Genomic DNA, 23,458 nt, shown 5'->3' with positions numbered 1-23,458 from the left:
TGCTCTCCCTCTCTGTCGGGTCATGTGGCGCCATCTGCAGCGCTGACTGACTGTCTGTGAGTGGTCGAACTCTGCCCCCTGCTGGCCGCATCACATAACTGCACAGACAAAGTGTGTGTCTGAGACACATCAGAATCAGAATCAGAAACTTTTAATAGCCAAGTAGGTTTACACCTACAAGGAACTTAGGGTGGTGGGTGGTGCAACATAGGACATCAGACATAACAAGCAACAACAAGCAACAACAGTAGACAACAAATAAACAATCAACAAAGTGCAGACGAGACATAGAATAAAATGTAAAATGTAAGATGTTCAGTGTAAGATAAAGTGCAATTATAAAGTGTATGTAATGTTTAAGTTAAAGTGACGTGTGTTATTTAAGTGTGCTGGTATGTGCAGAGGAGTGACCGGTGGAAAATGGTCCAAGGGATGAAAGAGATGAAATAGTCCAGGGGTGTTAAATAGACCAGGGGATGGAAGAGACCGTAAGTGGGGGATCCGGGCTCCGTTGATGAGCTTGACTGCTGACCACTTCAGGGACCTTGAGGCGAACAGGTCCAGGAGGGACGGCAGATTGCAGCCAATCACCCTCTCTGCAGAGCGAATGGTGCGCTGCAGCCTGGCCTTGTCCTTGGCAGTGGCTGCAGCGTGCCAGACGGTGATGGAGGAGCAGAGGATGGACTCAATGATGGCTGTGTAAAAGTGTGCCATCATTGTCTTTGGCAGGTTGAATTTCTTCAGCTGCCTTAGGTGGTACATCCTCTGCTGCGCCTTTTTAGTGATGGAGCTGATGTTCACTCCTAGGATATGGTGGAGCCCAGGAAGCGGAAGGACTCCACCAAGTTGACTGGGGAGTCACACAGGGTGAGGGGGGTGGGTGGGGCTGCGTTCTTCCTGAAGTCCACAACCATCTCCACTGTCTTTATGGCGTTGAGCACCAGGTTGTTCTGGCTGCACCACGTCACCAGATGGTCAGTCTCCCACCTGTAGGCGGACTCATCCCCACCAGAGATGAGTCCAATGAGGGTGGTGTCGTCCGCGAACTTCAGGAGCTTGATGGACTGGTGACTGGAGGTGCAGCTGTATTACGTATATTCTTAGTAACACACAGACACACGTTTTAAAGATCGAGGTAAAGATGTTCAAACTAACTCCCAACACATTCAGTTGAAACACATCATCTTATTGGACTGTATGCTTCAGCCATTAAAAATGGTGTAAGACATACAGTTAGGCTGAAAGAATGTAACGAGATTGTGATCTAGGATTCGTTTGAAATAAATCAGAAATTAATTTAAGGCTCTTTTCTTGGTTTGATGGGAGAGTTAAATGAGGAAATTGATACAACTCTCAGCTGCCAGTGCCAGTAGTTGTCACAGGAGTGGCACCTTTAGTCAGAGACTAGCCACCAGTAGTCAGAGACTTGCAACCACTAGTCAGAGACCTGACACCAGTAGTTAGAGACGTGCCACCACCAGTCAGAGACCTGCCACCTTTAGTCAGAAACGTGCCACCACTAGTCAGAGACTTACCACCAGTAGTCAGAGACGTGCCAGCAGTAGTCAGAGACTTGCCACAAGTAGTCAGAGACCTGCCACCTACAGTTAGAGACATGCCACCTTTAGTCAGAGACTAGCCACCAGTAGTCAGAGACTTGCTACCACTAGTCAGAGACCTGCCACCTTTAGTCAGAGACGTGCCACTTTAGTCAGAGACGTGCCACCTTTAGTCAGAGACGTGCCACCTTTAGTCAGAGACGTGCCACCTTTAGTCAGAGACGTTCCACCAGTAGTCAGAGACGTGCCACCTTTAGTCAGAAACGTGCCACCTTTAGTCAGAGACGTGCCACTAGTAGTCAGAGACGTGCCACCAGTAGTCAGAGACAAGCCACCTTTAGTCAGAGAGTCTTTGACTTCTTCTTCCTCACCTGGATCTTCTTTTTCAAGGGTTCTATGGCTTTGAGCTGGTCTGCTTTGTCCATATGTGTAACTTCTGTTCCTCTTATATTGTTATTTGTATTATGTTATTGGCACCACACTATAACTATACAGCTATTAATAAGCTAAATGCATGTTACCATGTGTAGTGACCCGTTGCCTATCTAAAAAAGGCCGCTACATTGCAGTTTACTTAGTTGCTTAAAGACGCGTGCAATTAACGATGAAATGTCTAGTTTCCAAACTGCCTTTAAGTTATTGGGGAGTAGAACATATCAGTCCCTCATGTCTATTTTTTGAGGAGCACATGAAAATACTTGACTATACCTATTCCGCATGCTTCATTGAGTAAAGGACATGTATTACCATCAATAAAAGTAGGAGACTGGTTTTAATATTTAGTAGTATAGTCATTATTAACAGAGACATTTGTAAACCACCTTCATGATACCCATTAATGAAGCTGTCGTAGAGCCACCCTGTCACCCACTGACAACCTGGCACAACCTGGCACTCTGTGGCTCCCTTCTGACATCTGATGGCCAGGGAGACGAACAAAACAACATGCTCAGCTGACAGATTGAAACCCAAGAAATGAAAAAAATATTTAGAAAAATGACACCGCAGTCACATCAATTAAAAAAAGTGGTTTGATAAAATGGCTCATCAGGATGCCTCCTGGGCGCCTGCCACTGGAGGTTTTCCGGGCATGTCCATCTAGCTCCCAGCTGGCCTGATACACCTTGAGATCCCCCAGAATGAGCTGGAAAATGTTGCGGGTGAGAGGGAAGTCTGGCTCAGATTGCTGCGACCCGACCCCGGATAAGCGGCTGATAATGGATGGATGGATGGAAACTCTAACATTTAGGATTAACCACTTGTCAGTTGGCACTCTGAAGATGCCACGAAATAGTGAACAACTTTGTCATTCATTATTGCAGCTGATTAGCTATGACTATTAAAGTATTGGCCTAATAATTAGTAAAGCTTTTTGTTTTTTGTTTGAAAACTGTCTAAATCATAAAATTGTTAGTGGAAGTTTGCTCAACCCAGGCATACAGTCCAATATCACAAATTACAAATTAGCCTCAGAGGGCTTTACAATCTGTACACATACGACATCCCTGTCCCAGGACCTCACATCGGATCAGGAAAAACTCCCCAAATATAACCTTTCACATGGAAAAAAGTGAAGAAACCTTAAGGAGCGCAACAGAGAAGGATCCCTCTCCCCGGATGGACAGACGCAATAGAATGAACAGCTTTACAGAGTTACATAAACACATTCAAATGAATATGACAATGTATGAATGGACCTCCACAATCCATGAAAAAGAAGGAGGTAGAGAGGAGGGGGGGCGGCGCATCAGCAGAGTCCATGGCCATGGTGCATCAGTCGGGCTGAGGCAGGAGGACGGCTCACCAGGCAGGAGGCATCAGACACAGCCAGGTCCAATGGACCAAAGAGAGAAGAGGAGATAGGTGCTCAGTGTATCCTAAAAACATCCCCCAGTGCCACTGTCCTGACACCTGGCTGACGCCTGCCAAACGCTTGCCACTGCAGTGCCAGTGCCACAAGTAGGACCTCGGCCTCGCTGCCGTAGAGCACCGACCGGACTCTCCTGTTAAATGTGTGGCACCCGTTAGGGTGGACCGAGGGATGTATTAGGTCATATTCTAGTGGATCTTAAATTAGATCTGACTGTAAAAATATTTAATTATTTTTCTTATTGCATTTACTGTAACTATTTATAATTAAAGAGCATTTTTAGGTTTTGTAATAATAATAAAACAAGTCAAGTGGAAGCTCTCCCGTGTTCAAAGTATGTCGCGTCGTACTGCAGGAAGTCTCGTGCTCTCCGGCGGAGCGCGAGCGTTCTCTCGCCGCACCACTAACTTGTCACCAAAGATGGCGATTTGCTGAGTGCTCATGGATACACACATTTTTTGGCTTGTCGTTGTCTCACCGGAAAACGCCAACTTTATAAACAAGTTAACGGCTTTAGCGAGCGACTATTTCTCCGCCTGAAGCGTCGTCCGCCGCCGCCATGCAGATCACGCTGAAAACGCTGCAGCAGCAGACTATTCAGATCGAGATAGACCCCGAACAAACGGTGAGTGGCCGCTAGCTCAACGTGCTAACTTTGAGCTAACGGCAGCAGCTGTAGGGACCCGTGTTGTTAACTTTGTCAAGTCACAGTTGTATTGTTTATAGTTCCCAAACACGGTAACGTGTTATGTGGTCGCGACGAACTGGTGCCAATTAACGGCACGTACTAGAGTTTGGTAACACGCACGAAGCACACGAACAACGCGGAACCTCCCAAGCGAACGTTAGCCGGCTAGCTAGCAGAGCAGCCCGGTAACAAAGTCACCCGCGACGCCACTGCGAACGGGTTATTTAGTCGTTTTCAAGTTGCTCCCGGGGGGGTTCGCTGCTGTCGCTCTTCGGTAACACCCGGTGTGAACGGGTACGTAGTGCTGACACTTCAGCGACGAGCCCCAGCTCCCCCACGATAATGGTTGTCATTGCTAATGCTAACGCTTATGACACTGCTAATTACAACTAGCAGTGTTGGGAGCTGGCTAAGTTTGTTAGCATGTTCACATCATCGGACAAGCAGCTAGTAGGCCGACGTGAAGGAAGCACCACTATGCGGTACTTACGGTAACTACTCGAACGGATATAATTCCGACATTTGTCTCTTATTTTACGTATCTCGTATGCTGTTTGGTGCGCTGCGTGTGCAACCCTGGTCTTACTCCTCATACTTTTGCAAGTCAGCCATGATGTCTGTCTGTTAAAGACATTGTCATCGGTCCGTCTGGACGCTTTCATTAGTAGGTGCTTTGTAGAAAATCAAGGTTCTGTGACTTGAAGGTCCGAGATTAAAGAGGTGCAAATAGTATGGATATTAATGCGAGAAAATAAAAGCCTTGGAAGTGACTGCAATGTTGGTGTGTTGTTGGTAATGAGTAATCTCCTCTTTCTCAGGTGAAGGCCTTAAAAGAGAAGATCGAGGCAGAAAGAGGAAAAGATAACTTTCCTGTCTCTGGTCAGAAACTGATTTATGCTGGGAAAATCCTGCAAGATGACACGCCCATTAAAGATTACAACATTGATGAGAAGAATTTTGTGGTGGTGATGGTTTCCAAGGTAAGATTTTGATTGACTGTAATTCCACTGGTTTTGACTGTGTGGTTTCTGTTTGAACTTTTCTGAGAGTTTACGGTCAGACATTTTCACTATGAAAGGCACTATGAGTATGATTTTCCTATAAAATATTGCATACACATGTTAAAATAATCATGCTCAGTTATTGCTTACGAACCACTAAAAGGTGTGTGTGTGTGTGTGTGTGTGTGTGTGTGTGTGTGTGTGTGTGTGTGTGTGTGTGTGTGTGTGTGTGTGTGTGTGTGTGTGTGTGTGTGTGTGTGTGTGTGTGTGTGTGTGTGTGTGTGTGTGTGTGTGTGTGTGTGTGTGTGTGTGTGTGTGTGTGTGTGTGTGTGTGTGTGTGTGTGTGTGTGTGTGTGTGTGTGTGTGTGTCTCTGTGTCTGTATTTTTTGTTGCCATGTTCGGGACAATTCTGGGGCTCAACCTCCATTTAAAAACATATCAACAAGGTGCCAGCTCATAGGCACCTCCAACAGGACACAATACCAAAATACATTAAATGTGTGCCAAGTGGACAAAACGGGCCTGGGAAGGAGAGAACAGTTTTGGATGTTGTTTTTGCACAACACTAGTCTAACAACAGCTTCTCCCAAACTGGCCAAAGGCTAAACCCGCAGCTGCCGTCTCGCCTCCGGCCTTGGAAGCCCCCAAGCCCCCTGTGCAGGACTCTGGCTCCACGTCAACAGCTGTCCCGGCTACAACCCCAGCTTCAGACCCGGCCCCGTCCCCGGCAGCTGTCCCCACTCCCTCCGAGGAGGCCAAAGAGGAGCCAAGCGCAGAAGCCACGGAACCACAACCAGCTAGGTCGAACTTGTCAAAGTTTTATTATTAAGTGCCTTAGATATTATCTCAAATATCTAAGACGCGTATTTTCATTTCAACATAGAACGTCATCTAAAATGTAGGATATTGTTTATTTAATGGAATGGATGATGATATCTAAATGTAGTTCTCTTTGCCGTTGAGTGTGTGTGGTCTGACTTTCCTTCTTTACGTCTTGTAGCTCCAGTGGCGCTGGTCAGGGCTTGGATGCCTCCTCAGCCCTGGGTAGGTAACACCTGAATGTCTGCCACACTTGCATGCTGTGCAGCTGTTAACAGTCTCAATGCATTAGGTGCTATTAGCCTAATGTTGGTCAATGTAGATTGTACTTTCAGACAATTGAGTGTTATAAATAGGTTAGCTTGGGTTATATTTTGTTGTGCCACACATTGTAACTGCTGTGAGTCAGGGACTTCACAGGCTGCAGGGCCGTACTTGCTGTTTCTATATTTACACTGTGACCGGTGTATAATATATATATAAGGCCGCCATCCCTTATTGTGGTGCCACAGAGAGCCGTGGGGATTCCCATTGGTCCCATTATAGATAAAGTTGTACTTACTTGATAGAGACTGTAAAAGAGTAGCAGTCATGCTAATATGTTAGCCCATTTTGTATGTCATGTTGTATAACTATGTATGGTTTTAAATGTGCCATAAATAGGACATTTAAAGCATATCTATTGACTCCACATGGCTCTCAACATGGCAGTGGCAGACAGTGCCAACAGCAGGAACATTGCTGACAGAGCTGAAGAGTTAAACTTCATGCATGAGGGTGCAACATTGCAAATGTACAAATATGCAGAGTAAGTAACTTGGGCCTGTGTTGCGTTTTCAGTGACCGGAGCCGAGTATGAGGCCATGCTCACAGAGATCATGTCGATGGGCTACGAAAGGGAGAGAGTGGTGGCTGCACTACGGGCCAGTTTCAACAACCCCCATAGAGCTGTGGAGTACCTTCTCACTGTGAGTCTCACTCACACAATCAGTCTTCCATCTGAAAGTCCCTCTGGTTTAACATTTAAAAGTAGTCGTAGTGTTTTTTATATATTCAACTTCTGTGTGCAGCAGTTGTGCCTACTGACCATCATGTTATGTTGTCTATTGTGGTAACCCACTTGTAATTTCCGACATATGTACTAAATATAAAATACACTCGACGTAGCCTAAACTCTGCTGTCTCCAACGTCATCTCACATCTCATAAGTCTCCCCAAGCACCAGCTGCCATGACTCGGCTTCACCCGGTTGCTGCTTTTACAGTGTGGAGAAGTCGAGTTTAAAAAGAAAAATACGAGACAACGTTTTTGTAGTATAATTGCTCAATGCTCCTTATGCTAAAGCTGTGCTCTGTTTGGTACATTTAAGGAGATCTATAGGGAATTAAAGCGTATCTATGATGAAGGAATTTGTCACACTGCTGTCAATCTGCTGATGGCTGATCAATCAACAGCTGACAGTGCTGATGGGGTTAACCTGGTAGGAAAGCAGAGGTTGGGCACTGTTTCCGTGACAACGTTGTCATTCAGGCCAGAGATATGAGCGCAGTGCAGAGTGGCAGCCATTAGCTAGCCAGCCGACACAAACGGGGACTTGCACGTGTGGCTGGACCAGATATGTGAACGAAGCACAGGGAAGCGACACACACACACACTCACACTCACACTCACACTCACTTTGAACTAAATGATCAGTTACCCACTAACCTCCATGGCTCTCCATGTTCTTTGGCAGCACTCAAGGAGTGTGTTTGACACTTGTGTCGTTGTGTTTCCAGGGTATCCCCAGCAGCCCGGTCCAGGAGAGTAATCCCCCGGCGCAGGCCCCCGCGTCTGGACCCACAGAGGCCCCATCTTTAGCAGAAGGTAAGGCACCTGTCCCGTTTCTCCCTACTGTGTAAAAATAAAAAGGTTCTGCTTGGGTATTAATCGTAGTGGATTTTAATGTCCTCCATTGGAGATACTTGTGACTGCTGAAGGCCTGGACACATTTACAGATCACTGGCAGGCAATGACTCATTGGTCTCTGAATGTTTTTCTGCCACGATCGTGTGTACATTGTTGTTCGACTTGTTAGTTGCTACCAATTCAGTTTATTTTGTATAGCCCAATATCACAAATTACAAATTTGCCACAGAGGGCTTTACAATCTGTACACATACGACATCCCTGTCCCAGGACCTCACATCGAATCAGGAAAAACTCCCCAAAAATAACCTTTGATAGGGAAAAAAAGGGAAGAAACCTTCAGGAGAGCAACAGAGGAGGATCCCTCTCCCCGGATGGACAGATGCAATAGATGTCATGTGTACAGAATGAACAGCATTACAGAGTTACATAAACACATTTCATGAATATGACCAAACGTTCCCCTTTTTGTTTCTTCAGTGGGTTCAGTGTTCTCTCTCGTGGATACAGGTTTTTGGTTAATTAGCATGTTCTCCTCGTGGCAGCGTGGGTTCTCTCCGGGCTCTCCGGCTTCCTCCCACAGTCCAAAGACATGCTGCAGGTTAATTGATCTCTAAATTGCCCATAGGTGTGAATGTGAGAGTGAATGGTTGTATGTCCCTACATGTGCCCTCGATGGACTGGCGGCCTGTCCAGGGTGTCCCCTGCCTTCGCCCTATGTCAGCTGGGATAGGCTCCAGCGCCCCCGCGACCCTAATGAGGATAAGCGGTATTGAAAAATGGATGGATGGATGGATGGATGGAGGACTAGAGCCGATCAAAATAATAATAATAATTTTATCAATTAATCATTTATTTTTTTAAGCAGAAGAACCAACAATTGATGGTTCAAGGTTCTATTATGAAAGAATCAGCAACTTTTCTCTGCTAAAACTTTAAATACAATATATACAAAACAAGGCAAAAGATGAATGTGTTTACAAATATTCGCTATGTTGTGCACATGCTCATTACAATAGAGGGCAAATCAAATTTGTGTCATATCTCGAGAACCGTTCATCTGCTCTACTTCACACTTGACGGGTGTATCGCCGCAGACTCGAGGGCGTGCAGCGCCAAAGTTGCTGCAATTTGGACATGCAAAACACGTTCAATATTAATAAACTGAATGTACAAGACTTTAAACTTAAATTCAGCTCAGCCTGGCCATGAATTATGAGACAAAATGTGAAATGGCAGACGGCCTGCTTTGGGTTCAAATGGTTATTTGTTTTGCACGCCTTGCAGGAGAGAACCCACTTGCATTCCTGCGGACCCAGCCCCAGTTTCTGCACATGAGACAGGCCATCCAGCAGAACCCCACTCTGCTACCAGCTCTCCTCCAGCAACTAGGCCGAGAGAATCCTCAACTTCTACAGGTACGCGTCTGTTTCATGTTTCTGTGGCCACGAGGCAAGCCGGTCTGTCTTTACATTTCATTTGGTTACCAAATTCACATCCTTGCTCCCAGCAAATCAGTCAGCATCAGGAGCTGTTCATCCAGATGTTGAACGAGCCAGTGGGAGAGGGCGGAGAGGCCGCCAGAAGTTGGCGAGTTGGGGCAGCCGGGGGAGGTGGGCGAACCTGTCAACTATATCCAGGTTACACCTCAGGAGAAGGAAGCCATTGAAAGGGTGAATATTGAAAAAAAAAATGTCCCTCTGTTGTGAATTGTGAGAAATTATAAATGTGCTGCAGATCCTGTTTCTAAAGCAGCGGTTCCCTCCCCGTCATCGGTCTGTCTCAACAGTTAAAAGCTCTGGGTTTCCCCGAGGCCCTGGTGATCCAGGCCTACTTTGCCTGCGAGAAGAACGAGAAACCTGGCAGCCAACTTTCTCCTCAACCAGGGACTGGAAGAGGACTGAGTGGCGCTGTCTTCCTGCTCCTCCCTCCAGCCCTTCCCCTTTTCAGCTCAGCATAAAAAGACTGCACCCCCAATTCATTGTACAGCTTCCACCTGGGCTCAACCCTACCAGAGGGTAGGAGAGGGGAGAGCCAGCAGGGTGTGGTGGGGGACGGGACAGGGTAGGGTTGAGTTGCGGTGGGGTTACACGCTTAAAAAAAGTACACAAAGAGGAGGTTGTGGGCAGGGAGGTCAGACTCGGATCATCGGAGGGTCGAGGTGTGAAAGTGGAGGAATGACAAAACTCACGTGAATTCCAATGGAATGTGTGGGCTTTGTCTCGGGGAGATCTATAATTTGATTTTAGACACACGCGTTGTCACATTAGGGAGGGGGGGGGGTTTGCGACGAGTGCGTGTGTGAGTACATGTCTGCGTGCCTGTGCAGATGGATGCGATACAGTTGAGCTGAAAAAGTAGTCAATTTTGCATTCTCTTAAGTTTGTTAATGGCGTAGCTGGAATTGTATGGAAGCACATTCTCCTCACTGCGACATCATCAGTGTGTAACTGCTTGTATGTAAGCCTCATGTACGGACGTCCAAGAGCGGAGTTGGCAGAGATGGACTGTGCTGCACCTATGTATGTGTCTGACATGATGTTGCTGGGGTCTATCAGTCTGTTTGGGAGGGGGAGGGGGGGTAAAGGAAACTAAACTGACAAAGAAGTATCTGGTTGTTCTGTTCACTTTGTACCCTCACCTGTCCTTCCATGGTGGCTGCACAGATGACAGTCCCTGCCTAAAAATGCTGTGCCTGCCTGTTTAGGTTAATCAAATGTGGAACTTTTTTTGTCTGCGATAGCTTCTGGTGCTAATTAAAGCTAGCCGTAAACATCGCCTGTGCCACTTAACATATGGTTTAAAACCACCAAACGCAATGGAATCTTGAGCAGACGCTGGTTGCCACGGTGACGTACTTTTACAGCCTTATTCAGTAAAAGCCATTTTATCCAACACATATTTTTTCTTTTCTTCCCCCTGTTCACCAAATTGGTTTATTTGATCAAGACGGCCCACACGTCAACAGTGTGTCTTTTAGTCTTCCAGCATTTGACCCCATGTGGGAAGACATTTCACAAGTTAACCAAAATTATTAAAAATCCACACTTAAGTTCTCACGTGTTCAGAGAAAATATTTGCAGATGAATCTGTGTGCGCTGCGTGGGGAAGTCTAAACCATCTGCATGTGGGGGGGGTTAATAGTGTCTCAGGTTATCAGGACCATGCAACTTATTAGTTTTCTCTAGGTCAACACATGTTCCAACAGATGCGTTAAGAATAAACAACTTTAGACAGTTACGTTGTACTAACATGTCGAGGGTGTCTAGAAAAGCATTTTCTTTTTTGCCTTATAACAGTAACGTCGCTTTCAGACATTCAAAACACTTCAGGGAGAGAAATGGGAGCCAGGTTCATATAAAATGACTTTGAAAGTACACTTTCTTTACCTTATCTTCCCAACCCGGGGAAACGGTCTAAACCTAAACCATTCAATTTGATTGAATCTAAGTTCTAATAAATTGTAGATTACTTTCTGATTAAAAGAAAATGACACCGTCCTTGTTTAAATCTTCTGGCGCTGTGTGCTGCCCTGTAATATACGGCCAATGATGACAGTTTGGCTCCACTTAAAAAAACTCGTACATACTACAAGCGGGGCCGGCAGGCCCAGGGATCCGATTGGCCGCTCCTGGTAGCTGGTTTATTAGTACAGGCCCATGGGCCTTTGCCCAGTATTTCTGTATTAAGTAAATGATATAATTTGTTGTTGGAAATCCAAATGACTACAAAGAGGCGCAGAGTGACTTCAAAGTGAAGGAAATCTTCATAGAGGCGCAGAACGACTTCAGAGATGCAAAACTTCATCAGAAAAGCAGCACGACTTCATAGAGATGAACAACTATCAAAAGTGAGGAACGTTGCAGCTGTCATGTTGGTTCTTCTCCGTGTTTTACTCTTGTGGATTTGGGGGGGCTTGTGCTAATTGTTGATATGGTTATACAAGAATATTTAAAGTATATTTGGCATTCATTTATTACATGAATCATGCTCTGCGTCTCAAAACTTTTAATTTTAGAAATGTGCATTGACAAGTTTCTCAACCAGCCTGCGACTGAAAGAGACCTGTTTTTATCTTGAATATGAATATAGAAACACTTTTTACTTTTAAAGGCTACATTAAAGCGTTAGGAGGCTAAACTACACAACGCGAGACATCGTTCAGAGATGTGAAGCCACTTCAGTAAACCCTTTTAGTGAAGCTTATAATGGCAAAGGCTCTCATCTCAATGTGGACCCACGAACAGACGACATCTGGATATATAGACTAAATGTCTCCAGTCTCTGTGTGAAGGTCATTTATACTGTGATCTACATTAAAGGGTCATTAAACGGTGCTCTTTCAGGCCTCTGTAGCTCCACAAGGGTCAACAGGCGCCCCCTAGTGGGTTAATCCTGCTACTCCAGCATGTGTTGGATAAAAGCTTTGGACCACTGAAACGAACCCAAATCAGCTGCTGGGGGTCACAAGGTCTCCCCAAGTGAAGGCTGAAATAATACATTTAAATACGTAACCGTGTGAATGGTTCTTTTTGGCCGTTAAGTGCAGCTAGTGCTCAGCTTGACGCCTTTTAAAGTTGTAGAAATATATTGTGCCACGTAAATGAAGTTATTCGGATATGTATCAAAAAGTCATTATCATGCTAATTTAATAATTAATCTGAATTTAGAGGACATTGTATTGTTTTCCCTCTGACTGATGAGAGCCTCGTGACTGAACCAAATCAATGAGCTAAAACACTAAAAGTGCGAACTGAACTTGACCTTTGATGCTCGGGTTTATCTCGAAGAGCGACCCCTTCCATGTTAGACACACCCTAATGGTTTGACCCGGTGTACATTATTAACGTTGCTTTAAAATGTATTTCTCCACCTACAAGCAGAGCAACTAACAGCGCTAAAGAACGGAAACAGTTCTGATGGAGATAAGTGTTTACCTGAGTGGGGAGGTATTTATGAATTTGGACTTTCCCCATTTTAACATACACAAGGAAATGTGTTCTCAATTATATGATATATATTTGTATTGCCATATACAGGCTTTATATGGTTAATTCAGTTACTGTTTGATGGACAAATAGAAGAGCCAATTAGGTGCTGAAGTTGACATGACAATAAAGTTTTACTTTTGGATGACCAGAGTTCCACTGAAACAAGTGATGCCCCACGTTGTCTTATTCCTCCATTATTATATTCGGGTTAACAGTACACGCCAGGATCGCTATACAACGTCTGATAACACTTATCAAATTAAGTTGTGAATTCCCTCCTTAAATAACTGATAATTGTGTTAATAATCCCTCATAACTAATAACTCTTTAAAATTACTTTAATTTAACTTCTAGTAATACACGCCGTCATTCTAAAAATATAGTGAGAAATTGCTCTGGGTTGTCAATCCGTTTCATTTGAAATGAATAATAATAATCTCATACTAATAAGTATGATGTTGACAAGAGTTTGCAGGTCGGGTCCTGAGGGTCGGGACGATCATCATCGTGGAGGATAAGAACAGATCCAGGATCCGGAAAATCCTTGTAAATAACAAGGACAGGCATAATAACACTGGAGACAACAACACTGTGTACAGATAGAATAATATAATCACCAATACTTCCTCGTCTTACCTCGAGTATTTGTTATATGGGCACCTTCTCTCGTAAAGACCAGCTGCTGAAAACCACACGGATAATAACACAGGCGAGATGGGCGGATACAGCCAAGAACATCCGTTTATTCAATCAAGTAAAGGTGTTGCTCTTTTCAAACTGTTTTTTTTCTTTATTATTATTATGGAAAAGAAACTGTAATTAACACATGCATTTCACCATGGGCTCTGGGGGTGCGTGTCTGATGGAGGAGGAGCACTCGTAGCGGGAGGGGGGGGGTTCCAGGGCCGAGGGGAGGCTGGCCAAGTGTGTGTGTGTGTGTGTGGGGGGGGGGGGGGGGGCTCAGTCTACACTAAACACGGACCAGCATCCTACTAAACCTCTTCAAAACAAACGAAGGAAATTAAATGTAAAAATAAAACAGCGGACGGTTCGGCCACAAGGTCTGACTGGGCTCTTTGAACGGCGCAGGGGCAGAAACACACACACACACACACACGCGCGCGCGCACACACACACACACACACACGCACGCACCGTTCGTCTCTGCTATGGCTTCTCAAACTGTGGCGCTTTCTCTTGATAATACTGCTGCTGGCCTCATTTGCATAATGAAGAAAAAATAATATATATATATTAAAAAAAGTTGTATATTGAATGCTTATTAATTTTCTTCGCGGGACAAACAATCTGTAAATCTCTGGATTTTGCAGGTGTAATTTCCCCGCTGCTTTTCTTCAGGAGTGACCGACTAGGTTTTAGTTTTATTTTTGGAACCGCGTCGCTTTGGCCAATCAGACGCTGCGGTGACGTCTCGTGCCCGCGCTCAGCCTGTAACCTGAGCCGTGGAACCGCTCCGCGTTAGAAGGTGCTTCAAGTCCTTTAAACATTAAAAAAAAGAAGATAAATACAATTTAAATAGCTGGTCACATTCAACCACTAGAAAGGTGCATACTTGAAGGTCTCAACACAATGACCAACAAAAAGAAAGAATCCAAATTCAATTATAAAAAAAAGGTAACGAACACATGTGACTATTAGTAACACGACTGGCCATCTCTCTCTCTCTCTCTCTCTCTCTCCGTGAGTGCTCTCCTCCCTCCAACGTGAGGTGTGATGCGTCACGGGACTATTTATTCGCTCCGCCGTGCGCACAGCCCAGAGCCCCGTGGTGTAACTTGTTCACTTACATTAGCTGTTGAATGGAGAAGCGGAAGAAGATGGTATGGTAATACAATGTGAAAGCGTACAGACAAGAATAACATGTGAGCTAATTGCATTCTGCTCAGACAAAACAAAATAATAAAAACAAAACAAAATCTTTGCGTAATCCTTTTTTTTTTTTTTTTTTTTTCAAACCCCGCCGTTCAGAGAAAGGGAGAAGGGGGGGGGGGGGGGGGTTACGCGGCTACAGACTACTCCAGTGTCCAGAAGACAGAAGACAAGATACGGAGGAAGAGAAGCAAGACAGCAAATATCTTTTTTTTTTTTGTGGCTTTTTTCTTTTTCTTTTTTAATGCTTTCCCTAATTATTCAACAATAAAAAGAGGAACTAAATCACACCAATGTCCTTTAGTACTACGTATACTGCTCGTAAAAAGCTCCAAGAAGAGGAAGAGATATAGAAGGATGAAGGAGGGGGACGTTTTTTGTGTTTTTTTTGTTTGTTTGTTTCTTTCGAGATGGGCACTCAGGATTACGAGATGGAATCTGTGAACAAAAGGCACTTTTTAGGGACGACCTTTAAGATGCTCTGAGTCTATAACACTACGTCACCAAACACATATTTATAATCATTTACAGGGGGAGATTCGCTGGGAAGGGGGGAGCCAACTGGACGTTTTACAGCAATATGACCAGGTGTCGTCATTCTCTCCCACTCTTTAGATCCAGAACTGTGCATCATATCTGCTCTTTGTCCCACACTAGGTTTACTTGTGTTGGACAAGTTGACTGTTCCTCTGCTATGGTGTAAAGGTGTGTGTGTGTGTGAGGGGGGAGGGGGGATGCCTTTTGTCACAACAACCTTTTTTTTCAGAACAATGACCCCCCCCCCCCCCTCGGTAAATATAAAAAAAGAAAAGAGAAATAGACTAATGCATGTTTTCCTAAAATTTGCTTTCATGACAACACTTTTTTTTTTTGTCTATTACTATTTATGTATAATAGAGATTGAATGTACTTTATTCTTTACGAAAGCACCAGGTTTTCATAGTGATATATATTTTACGAGTTGCAAAATTGTTCCTTCAGCCCTCCCACATTTTGAAAATAAAATCAATAGAAATCAACATTTTTGATAAACGCAAGAAGAAGAAGAAGAAGAAAAAAACAAAAACAAAAAACAACAACAAAAGGAAATTTAAAAAAAAAAAATTCCCCAAACTAACTTACACAGACTGGGATATCATCTCGCCGCCCTCGTGTTTAGAGTCCCGGAGCACGTGGACTTGAAAAGAAAAGAAACCTTGGAGGGTTTTGCCCTCTTTTCTCAAGACGCCCTCAAAACAATCGCTAACAAACAAACACAATTCCTCTACCAAGGCATTGCACATGGCTCAATCGACATACATCATTTAGTTTCAAGAACAATACTTCCCATCAAAACACGAAAGAAAACAACAAAATCTAATCTTTTTTGTTTGTTATCCTCCTCAACTACATTATCATCTATTGTTGTGTTTGCTTTTTGCTGTCATGTCTTTTAATAACGTGGTTTAGAGACGGCTGCTTTAGCGCGAATCGGCGGGTTGTTTTTGCGATGCATCCTATGACTGCGCGATGTACGCCGCGCTTCAAAAAATAACTAGACTGCCACAGAGCTTATCTTGCAAATAAAACAAAAACAATTTATATATATCTATAAATATATATATGTGTATTATATATAAAGATGCTTGCGATTATCTAGGGAGCTTTCGCCATTTCCTTGCTTTCTCTCCTGACATAATGTTTTTTTTTTCACCATTCGCTATAGCTTATATGTGAGAAAAAAGAACCTGAATTCATGTTTGACAAATTGCATAATGGGAATACAGAGGCACTTCCATAGATTAGAAAAAGAAATCGCTTCAGCCGCCATTGACGCCCTTACTCAGCAGAGCTGGTTCTCTCTCTACGCAGCCGGTCGGCCGGCTAGGTCGTGTTTCCCTGCAGTGAAGAACATGGCCGGGCAGTCCAGTTATTTTGAGAGGTCGGATGGGAGATTTTAAACTTTTGACGGGTAACAATCAGTGGGAATATGTGCGGGCGGATCGGTGTGAAAACGATTAAAAGCATCAAGGCCTCCTCAGATTGTCTGTTTTTTCTTTTATTCATTTTTTTTAAGACTTCCCTTTGAATTCCGTCGCGGGGGCTGTAATAGTGGTCGGTGAGTTTAAGATGCTCTGCGAGTGCGATTCCATCCCAGTGATGCGTCCACTGATTTGAAAAACACGTAAGTGGCGGTCTAATTCTTATGAAAACTCACACGGTCGGCTGGTATGATTGTTTTAGTGCAGATTTTGATCATCAAGGGCTCATCGATTCACAACAGTAAAGGGGGAGTGCTGGTGTGTGTGTGTGTGTGTGTGTTTGTGTGTTGGGGGCATTGCTATAGCATCCTGATCCTGTGCACCGAAAGAAAAACAACAAAAAGTGGGGCACATGGGTGATCCTCCTACCGGCGGCCTTGGAGGCGCCCTCGTCCCGCAAACAGCCGATATGTCACATATTAATTTTGCTCCACAGTGTGGCCCCTCTGCTCTTGGAGCAGCGGCCCGTCTGGGAGTGTAAACAACTGGGTAAACTCTAGGGAGACTCGGGGTCCCGTCTTCAGCAACCTTCCCCTCCTTGCTTCTGTTTTTTTTTTTGCTTTTTCTATCACTCATATCACCACCACCACCACCACCACCACCAACACCACCACCACCACACCACCACCAGCGGCTGCACCTGGGCCAAATAGAAGATGAGGCTCGTTGGGCTTTCTGTTAAACTGTATGGTTCAGCAGGTACGTTCGCCAGAGAATAAGCTTCCTGTGATTGTCAAAATCCTGCATCGTGTGGTCCTCCAAAGTACAGTAGGTGGCAAATTGGTTAATCTGGCACTGGGAACAAAAGAACCAGTTTGACGCTGTGGAAAACACGCTTCTTGCTCATTTCCTTTCTTTTGCAGTCGTCTCGTCTAAATCTTGGCAAGAAAAGAAAAACAAGGAAAAAGAAAATAGCGCATTTCCTAAAATGCCAAACCTGGTCTCGACTTGTTTTGGCGTCTACTATTTGGTCCAGGTCAGCTGACCACCCTGTCTACACTGCTTCAACATCCCACTGTGTGTCTCTATAAGGTGCTGTCATTCAAATACAAAACAATTATAAAATACAAATCCAAAAAGGAATAAATTCAAATAAGAGAACACACAAGAGATAACAAAATCAATCATCTACATTACTAAAGGGCGAAAGGGGGTAACCAATAGCTGCTATCTATAGTCCGAAAACGGAGAATAATGGTTTCACCGTGGCGTTTCTAATCAAATAGGTGGAGTGAGTTCACGGGGCTGCGTGTGCATATCGAATGGGAAAAATAACCCAACACCATCTCCTATGAAAACTACAATCTAACAATGTCTGACTGGGCAACTGTGTGTGTGTGTGTGTGTGTGTGGGTGTGTTGTCAATTGTACCACACGCGCTGTGATCGTGGCACAGATTGTGCAAGTGTGTGTGTGTGTGTGTCGCACGCGCAGGGGTGGAGGTGTGAGAATGAGCGGAGGCCAAATGATTTGTCAAACTGACAGGGACGGGGGGAGGGGGGAGGGGGGCTCCTTGCCACCTTTCCCCCCCTCTTTAAAACTCTTAATAGGCCAGTCTGGTTCACCTACCATGCCTGTAGGTAAATAGTGCACATCGTTAGGATTAGTGTTAATTGATTCAAGCTTCTAGTGCAACCCTCAATCAAGATATGTTTTGGCATGGTCTCTCTCTAGGGAGTCTTGAGAGGAAACGTCAGTCAATTGGTTTTCGTTTTGGGTGATGGGCGGACATCACAGGAGCACGGGCGGCGGCTTTCGCTGGAAACCAAATAGCTTAAATGTTTTGTGAAAAGACAGATTTTTGTTTGTTTGTTTATTGTTGTCGCGACAGTTGATTTTCTTAGCCATTCATGACACGATGCGTCCTCACGGAAGAGGAGGAGGAGTCGACCTCGGGTTCCTCCTGCTCAGGTTCCTCCTGCTGGTTAGGTGTATTTGAAGGCCGTTTGACCCCTTCACCCTTCTTCATCCTGGCGTCCTCTTCGTCTGTCCGTTCATCGTTTCCATCGATATGCCTTCTCGCTGGAGAAAAGAAGCGGGTCCTCACCTCTGACTGGATAAATGAGTCCAGAGTTCCTCTAAAAAAAGCGCTGTGCTGCTGTCGTTTCTCCTGCGTTGCTCGGTTGTGTTTGGTGTCGCGCTGCCGGGGGGCCGGGCGGTGGGTGGAGTTGATGGAGGACGACTGTTGACCTGCGGGTTGTTGCTCTGCTTTTCTATTTCCGATTGTAAAGAAAGAATTCTAGTTGCTGGTTTGTGCACAGATCTTGTCAGAGGAACCAAGACTGGAAAAAAGGAGGGGGGGGGGGGGATCATGTTAGTATCAAAACCAGTTAAGTGTGTGCACACAAGTCTGGCAGGCAGATAGAAAGATTGGCATTGCAAATAAGATTTATTATAAATCATATTGTAAAATAATAATAATAATATTTGACATTTTCAAATGCCCCCTTCCCCCTTGAAAAACATTGTTGCACTAACTCTACGCTCATCATCGTGGTCTTATTATCGAGTATGTTTCTAATATTTTGCCATCAGAGGCCATGAATATCGAAAGCTAATTTCAACAGAATTTCTACAGGTGCATCTGACAAAGGGAGTGTATCTGGAGAAGGGTTCATCCTCTGGGGAACACGTACATCTGCACAGCATTTTGTTATGATGTATTGAGTAGTCGATTCCATCTTTGGGACCTTTGTTGCATGTTAAACCCTCCCCCCAAATTCTAAACTGTCCAAAAATATATATAAATATATTAGGGCTGGGCACGTTACTGCGTTATTAATGCAGTAACGCAGCAATCCATTAACACCGACAATAATTATTTCATGCGTTAACGGCATTATTATTTTTGCACTGGGAGGGGCTTAACACTGGGTGGGGCTTAACACTAGGGCTGCAACAACGAATCGATAAAATCGATTAAAATCGATTATTAAAATAGTTGGCAACGAATTGCATTATTGATTCGTTGTGTCGCGCGATTATTACGCCACCCAATAAGACGATCTGTGTGAGCCGATCTGTGTGAGCCTAGGGATGTTGTTGTCCGTTTCTCAAGCCAAAGTACGCTGAGTACAGACTTGTGTTCTTTAAGTGAGTCTTATTTATGTACAATTTCTTTTTTCTTTTAAAAATTAGCAGGTGCGGCCTATAGATAGCTGCGCTCTATAGTCCTGAATTTACGGTACCTGTTACCTGTGCATTTTCTGGCACAGTTCTGTTGAATAAAGGGTTGGAAATTAATGCTTTTTTGTTTTATTAAATGATTCATCGATTAATCGAACAAATAATCGAAAGATTAATCGATTATCAAAATAATCGTTAGTTGCAGCCCTACTTAACACTGCTGCACACATTGACCGAGAACATGGAGAAAGGTACTTTTAAATGGACATGTTCATTTAAAATCTCTACCAGACGACGTAGTTGATAAAAGCAAAGCTTTAACTGTAAACTGGAGTTCTCATCACCGGAGTACCACGAGCATGAAGTACGTCTTAAAGGCGTTACGCAGCATTGATACCAAGAGCTACCCAAACAACTAGTGGAGCGAAACCTCGGCAGACTACTTTGGATGCGGCGTGCGGGAGAACTGTGGATAAACCAACGCAAGAAACGGATTTGTATGAAACGGAGCGGACTACAAAGATGGCGGCGGGGTCAGTATAACTGCTTTATTTTTTCAGAGGCTTTACAGACTAAAACTCCCCTGCACAGTAAATTCCAGCTGTGTTTTTCTTTTGTGCTAGACCTGTTCAGAATTGTTTTTTAAACAGATTTATATTCTGTATGTTATCTTGCTGTTGCTCTGAGAGCGCCTGTTATATTGTTCTGATAACATTACTTTAAAATAAAAGCGTGCAATACACTAGTTTTTAATTCATTCTTGAATTTTGCGCATTATGCGATTAATCGCTGTTAAACACAGAAAAATCATGTGATTAATCGATAATTTTTTTTCATCTTTGCCCAGCACTAATATATATATAAATATGATGTGTGGGGGGTCCATCTTCCACGTTGGGGTCTCTCGGAGTAGAAAGTGGGTCACCGTCGCCTGTTGGCCTGCAGGATCCGGCGACGTGTGCTACTGCACCAACATTCTACGAGGCGAGCCTAGGAAAACTACTCGCAGCCTTCTGTTTAGATGACCCCCCCCCCCACCGCTAACATACTCCCCTGGGCTCTGGCAAAGGAGGCCGTGGGGCTTTGTAACTTCTCTCTTCTTAGTACTCGCCGTCTCTCTCCTTCACACACAATCTATCTCCCGTGAAACACTCCCACTAAATCCTTGGCAGCAGACAGTGACCACCCTCTTTTCTTTCCTGCCCCCCCCCCCCCCCCACAAGCACACACCCCCCACAAGCACACCCCTCTTCTCAAATTCAAGATCAACTGGCTATGACATCATGTCTGGTTGCTGGGGGTAACGAGACGGCCGGGACGTGACTTATGCCGGGGGCCGAAACTCTGTCCCCTCCGGTGCTGGCCCCCATCGGTGTCTCGTTTCCTCCCTTCATGCTCGCAGTGTCTCACATCGGCCACCAGAGGGCACACAGAGCCCACTGTTGTCAGTGCAGGGCCTCCCGGAGGCAACACATACACACTTGCTGACACGCTCTTTTGTCTGGTGATCTATCATTGCATTCAGTGGCTCATCAATCTTTTTTGTGAGGCACATGCAAACTATTAATGCTGTGTGTTTTGGCTCTGCCTCCAAAAGTAAAACCAGACATTATGTTCCACTCAGTGCTGAGCATCAGTGAGCAGATTAAGAGAGAGATGTCGATAATTCATATTGTTTTTGTGTGGGGCTATTTTTCATGGTTTAGGGTTGAGGGTCCGGATGATATTTTTCGTCAGTAGCGCAGTCTGGGGAGAACCTCGTTCTGATTCAACACCACAATGCACCGACCTCCCTGTGGGGCTCTTGCAGCTGAACGGGTAGCGAATCCCTTGCAGTCGGGCCTGAAAGCCCAAAACCAGAAGAACAGAGGCCTTTCAGGCAGCATGTCGCACGTGGCCGCGCACGTGAGTTTTTTGTTCCGCGATCACACATGGATGTTATGGGGTGTCCGCATACTTTTGGCCACATAGTGTGTTAGGTTGTGTGTAACAAACAGAATCTGTTCAGAGGGGCCGCGAAAGAAGATAAAGATTAGTAAAACAGAGAGAGAGAGAGAGAGAGAGAGAGAGAGAGGAAGGTGAATACCGTGTGGATGAGCAGGGGGAAAAGTGAGAGGGCCGAGAAACGAGGGAGGGGATCGGCAGAGCGGTTTTCAGATGGTTTCCATGTGTTCCTGGCTCCAGGTGGGTGTGGTTGGAACGCTAATGAGAAAATTACTGGTGGTGATATAGGAGGGGGAAGGGGTTGGGGAGAGAGAGAACTAAGAAGGTGAATAAAGGAGAAAGTGTGAGGCCGAAGTGGGAGAAAGTGAACCAGAGGGAGGCGGGGGAGGGGAGGAGAGCGGAGTAGGACGAGGCCAAATCAAAAAAAAAAAAGGAGAGAAAGTGAAGAGAAGAAGGAAAAAGGGGAGGAAGCAGGGAGAGGCAGTAAGAAAAAGAAAACAAAAAGGCAGAGAGGGAGAAGGCCTCAGGCTCCATGTTGTGGAGGCGAGCACGCACAGTGAAATACAGATGTGAGAATGCACGCGTTGACGGTGCGCTGTGGGGCGCCGCGAGAGGGGAGGCGAAAGGAAACCCAGCAGCGAGTTTCAGGGAGTAAGAAATATCTTAGCCTACATCCACACAGTCAACACCTTTCTCCCTCCTACATCCCAGACTCCTACCTGTGTCTGCTGCGGGATGTTCAGAAAGTTGTTGTCCCGTGATCCGATGCCGACAAACCTGTTGGGAGCTGTGGCGCCTGGCGTGGAGTATGCTGGGGAAACAGAGGAGGAGCAAACGGAGGCGTCAGCGCGATGCACACAGACTGCTGGCGGGTTCAGAGCAAGAGTTGACATTCTGGGGAAGATGGGTATTTAATTTCTTACCCAACGCCGGACGAGACGATTGATACCGCTCTAATGTCTGTAGGCAAACACGAAGCAGCCTGTTAGCTTAGCACAAAGACAGGGCGCGGCTAGCGTGGCCCTGGCAGAAGCTAACAAAACCTGCTTCCCAGCACCTCAAAATAAATCACTACTTTATACTTTATGGAATTTGTACCAAGAAAAGTGTCAAAACGACACTCTCATTTAGGTATTTCTACAAATTAAACATCCATCCATCCATTTTCAATACCGCTTATCCTCATTAGGGTCGCGGGGGCGCTGGAGCCTATCCCAGCTGACATAGGGCGAAGGCAGGGGACACCCTGGACAGGCCGCCAGTCCATCGAGGGCACATGTAGGGACATACAACCATTCACTCTCACATTCACACCTATGGGCAATTTAGAGATCAATTAACCTGCAGCATGTCTTTGGACTGTGGGAGGAAGCCGGAGAGCCCGGAGAGAACCCACGCTGCCACGGGGAGAACATGCAAACTCCACACAGAAGGACCGCTCCGACCGGGGATTGAACCCGCGGCCCTCTTGCTGTGAGGCGACAGTGCTAGCCACTACACCACCGTGCAGCCCCACACAAATTAAACAAACAAGACATAATTAGTTAGCTAGTAGGTTGATTATGTTTCCTTTAAAAGCCTTTTCCCTGTTCTTTATGCTAAGCTAAGCTAACAGACTGCCGGCCGTAGCCTCATGTTTCC

The 23,458-nt window shown here is 45.1% G+C and overlaps 2 protein-coding genes across 12 annotated transcripts in view; one reads left to right on the top strand and one right to left on the bottom strand.

The window, feature by feature from the left end:
- The first annotated feature begins 3,779 nt into the window (after nt 1-3,779).
- LOC117734924 (UV excision repair protein RAD23 homolog A-like) lies at nt 3,780-10,900 on the top strand. The gene is given in 11 exon segments (XM_034539274.1): nt 3,780-4,054; nt 4,936-5,097; nt 5,720-5,919; nt 6,119-6,162; nt 6,778-6,905; nt 7,716-7,803; nt 9,133-9,263; nt 9,356-9,427; nt 9,429-9,518; nt 9,635-9,700; nt 9,702-10,900. Coding segments are annotated over 11 exon segments (1,095 nt in total). The 5' UTR covers nt 3,780-3,988; the 3' UTR covers nt 9,750-10,900.
- A 3,921-nt stretch (nt 10,901-14,821) lies between these two features.
- The window catches only part of nfixb (nuclear factor I/Xb), a 118,543-nt gene continuing 109,906 nt past the window's right edge, over nt 14,822-23,458 (bottom strand). For 10 of the 11 annotated variants that reach the window (XM_034539264.1, XM_034539266.1, XM_034539270.1 and 7 more), the window contains 2 exons: nt 22,537-22,628; nt 14,823-19,029 (listed from right to left, as the gene is read on the bottom strand). In XM_034539264.1, the coding sequence (XP_034395155.1) occupies nt 22,557-22,628 (72 nt within the window). In that variant the 3' untranslated portion in view covers nt 14,823-19,029; nt 22,537-22,556. Of the gene's footprint in view, nt 19,030-22,536; nt 22,629-23,458 lie in introns of all 11 variants that reach the window. The other variant, XM_034539273.1, reaches the window with a different exon arrangement.

This window comes from Cyclopterus lumpus, chromosome 8, assembly GCF_009769545.1.
Source record: "Cyclopterus lumpus isolate fCycLum1 chromosome 8, fCycLum1.pri, whole genome shotgun sequence".
NCBI classification, from domain to species: Eukaryota; Metazoa; Chordata; class Actinopteri; order Perciformes; family Cyclopteridae; genus Cyclopterus; species Cyclopterus lumpus.
Note: the sequence above shows the minus strand (reverse complement) of the source record. Positions and strands in the feature narration are given on the sequence as shown.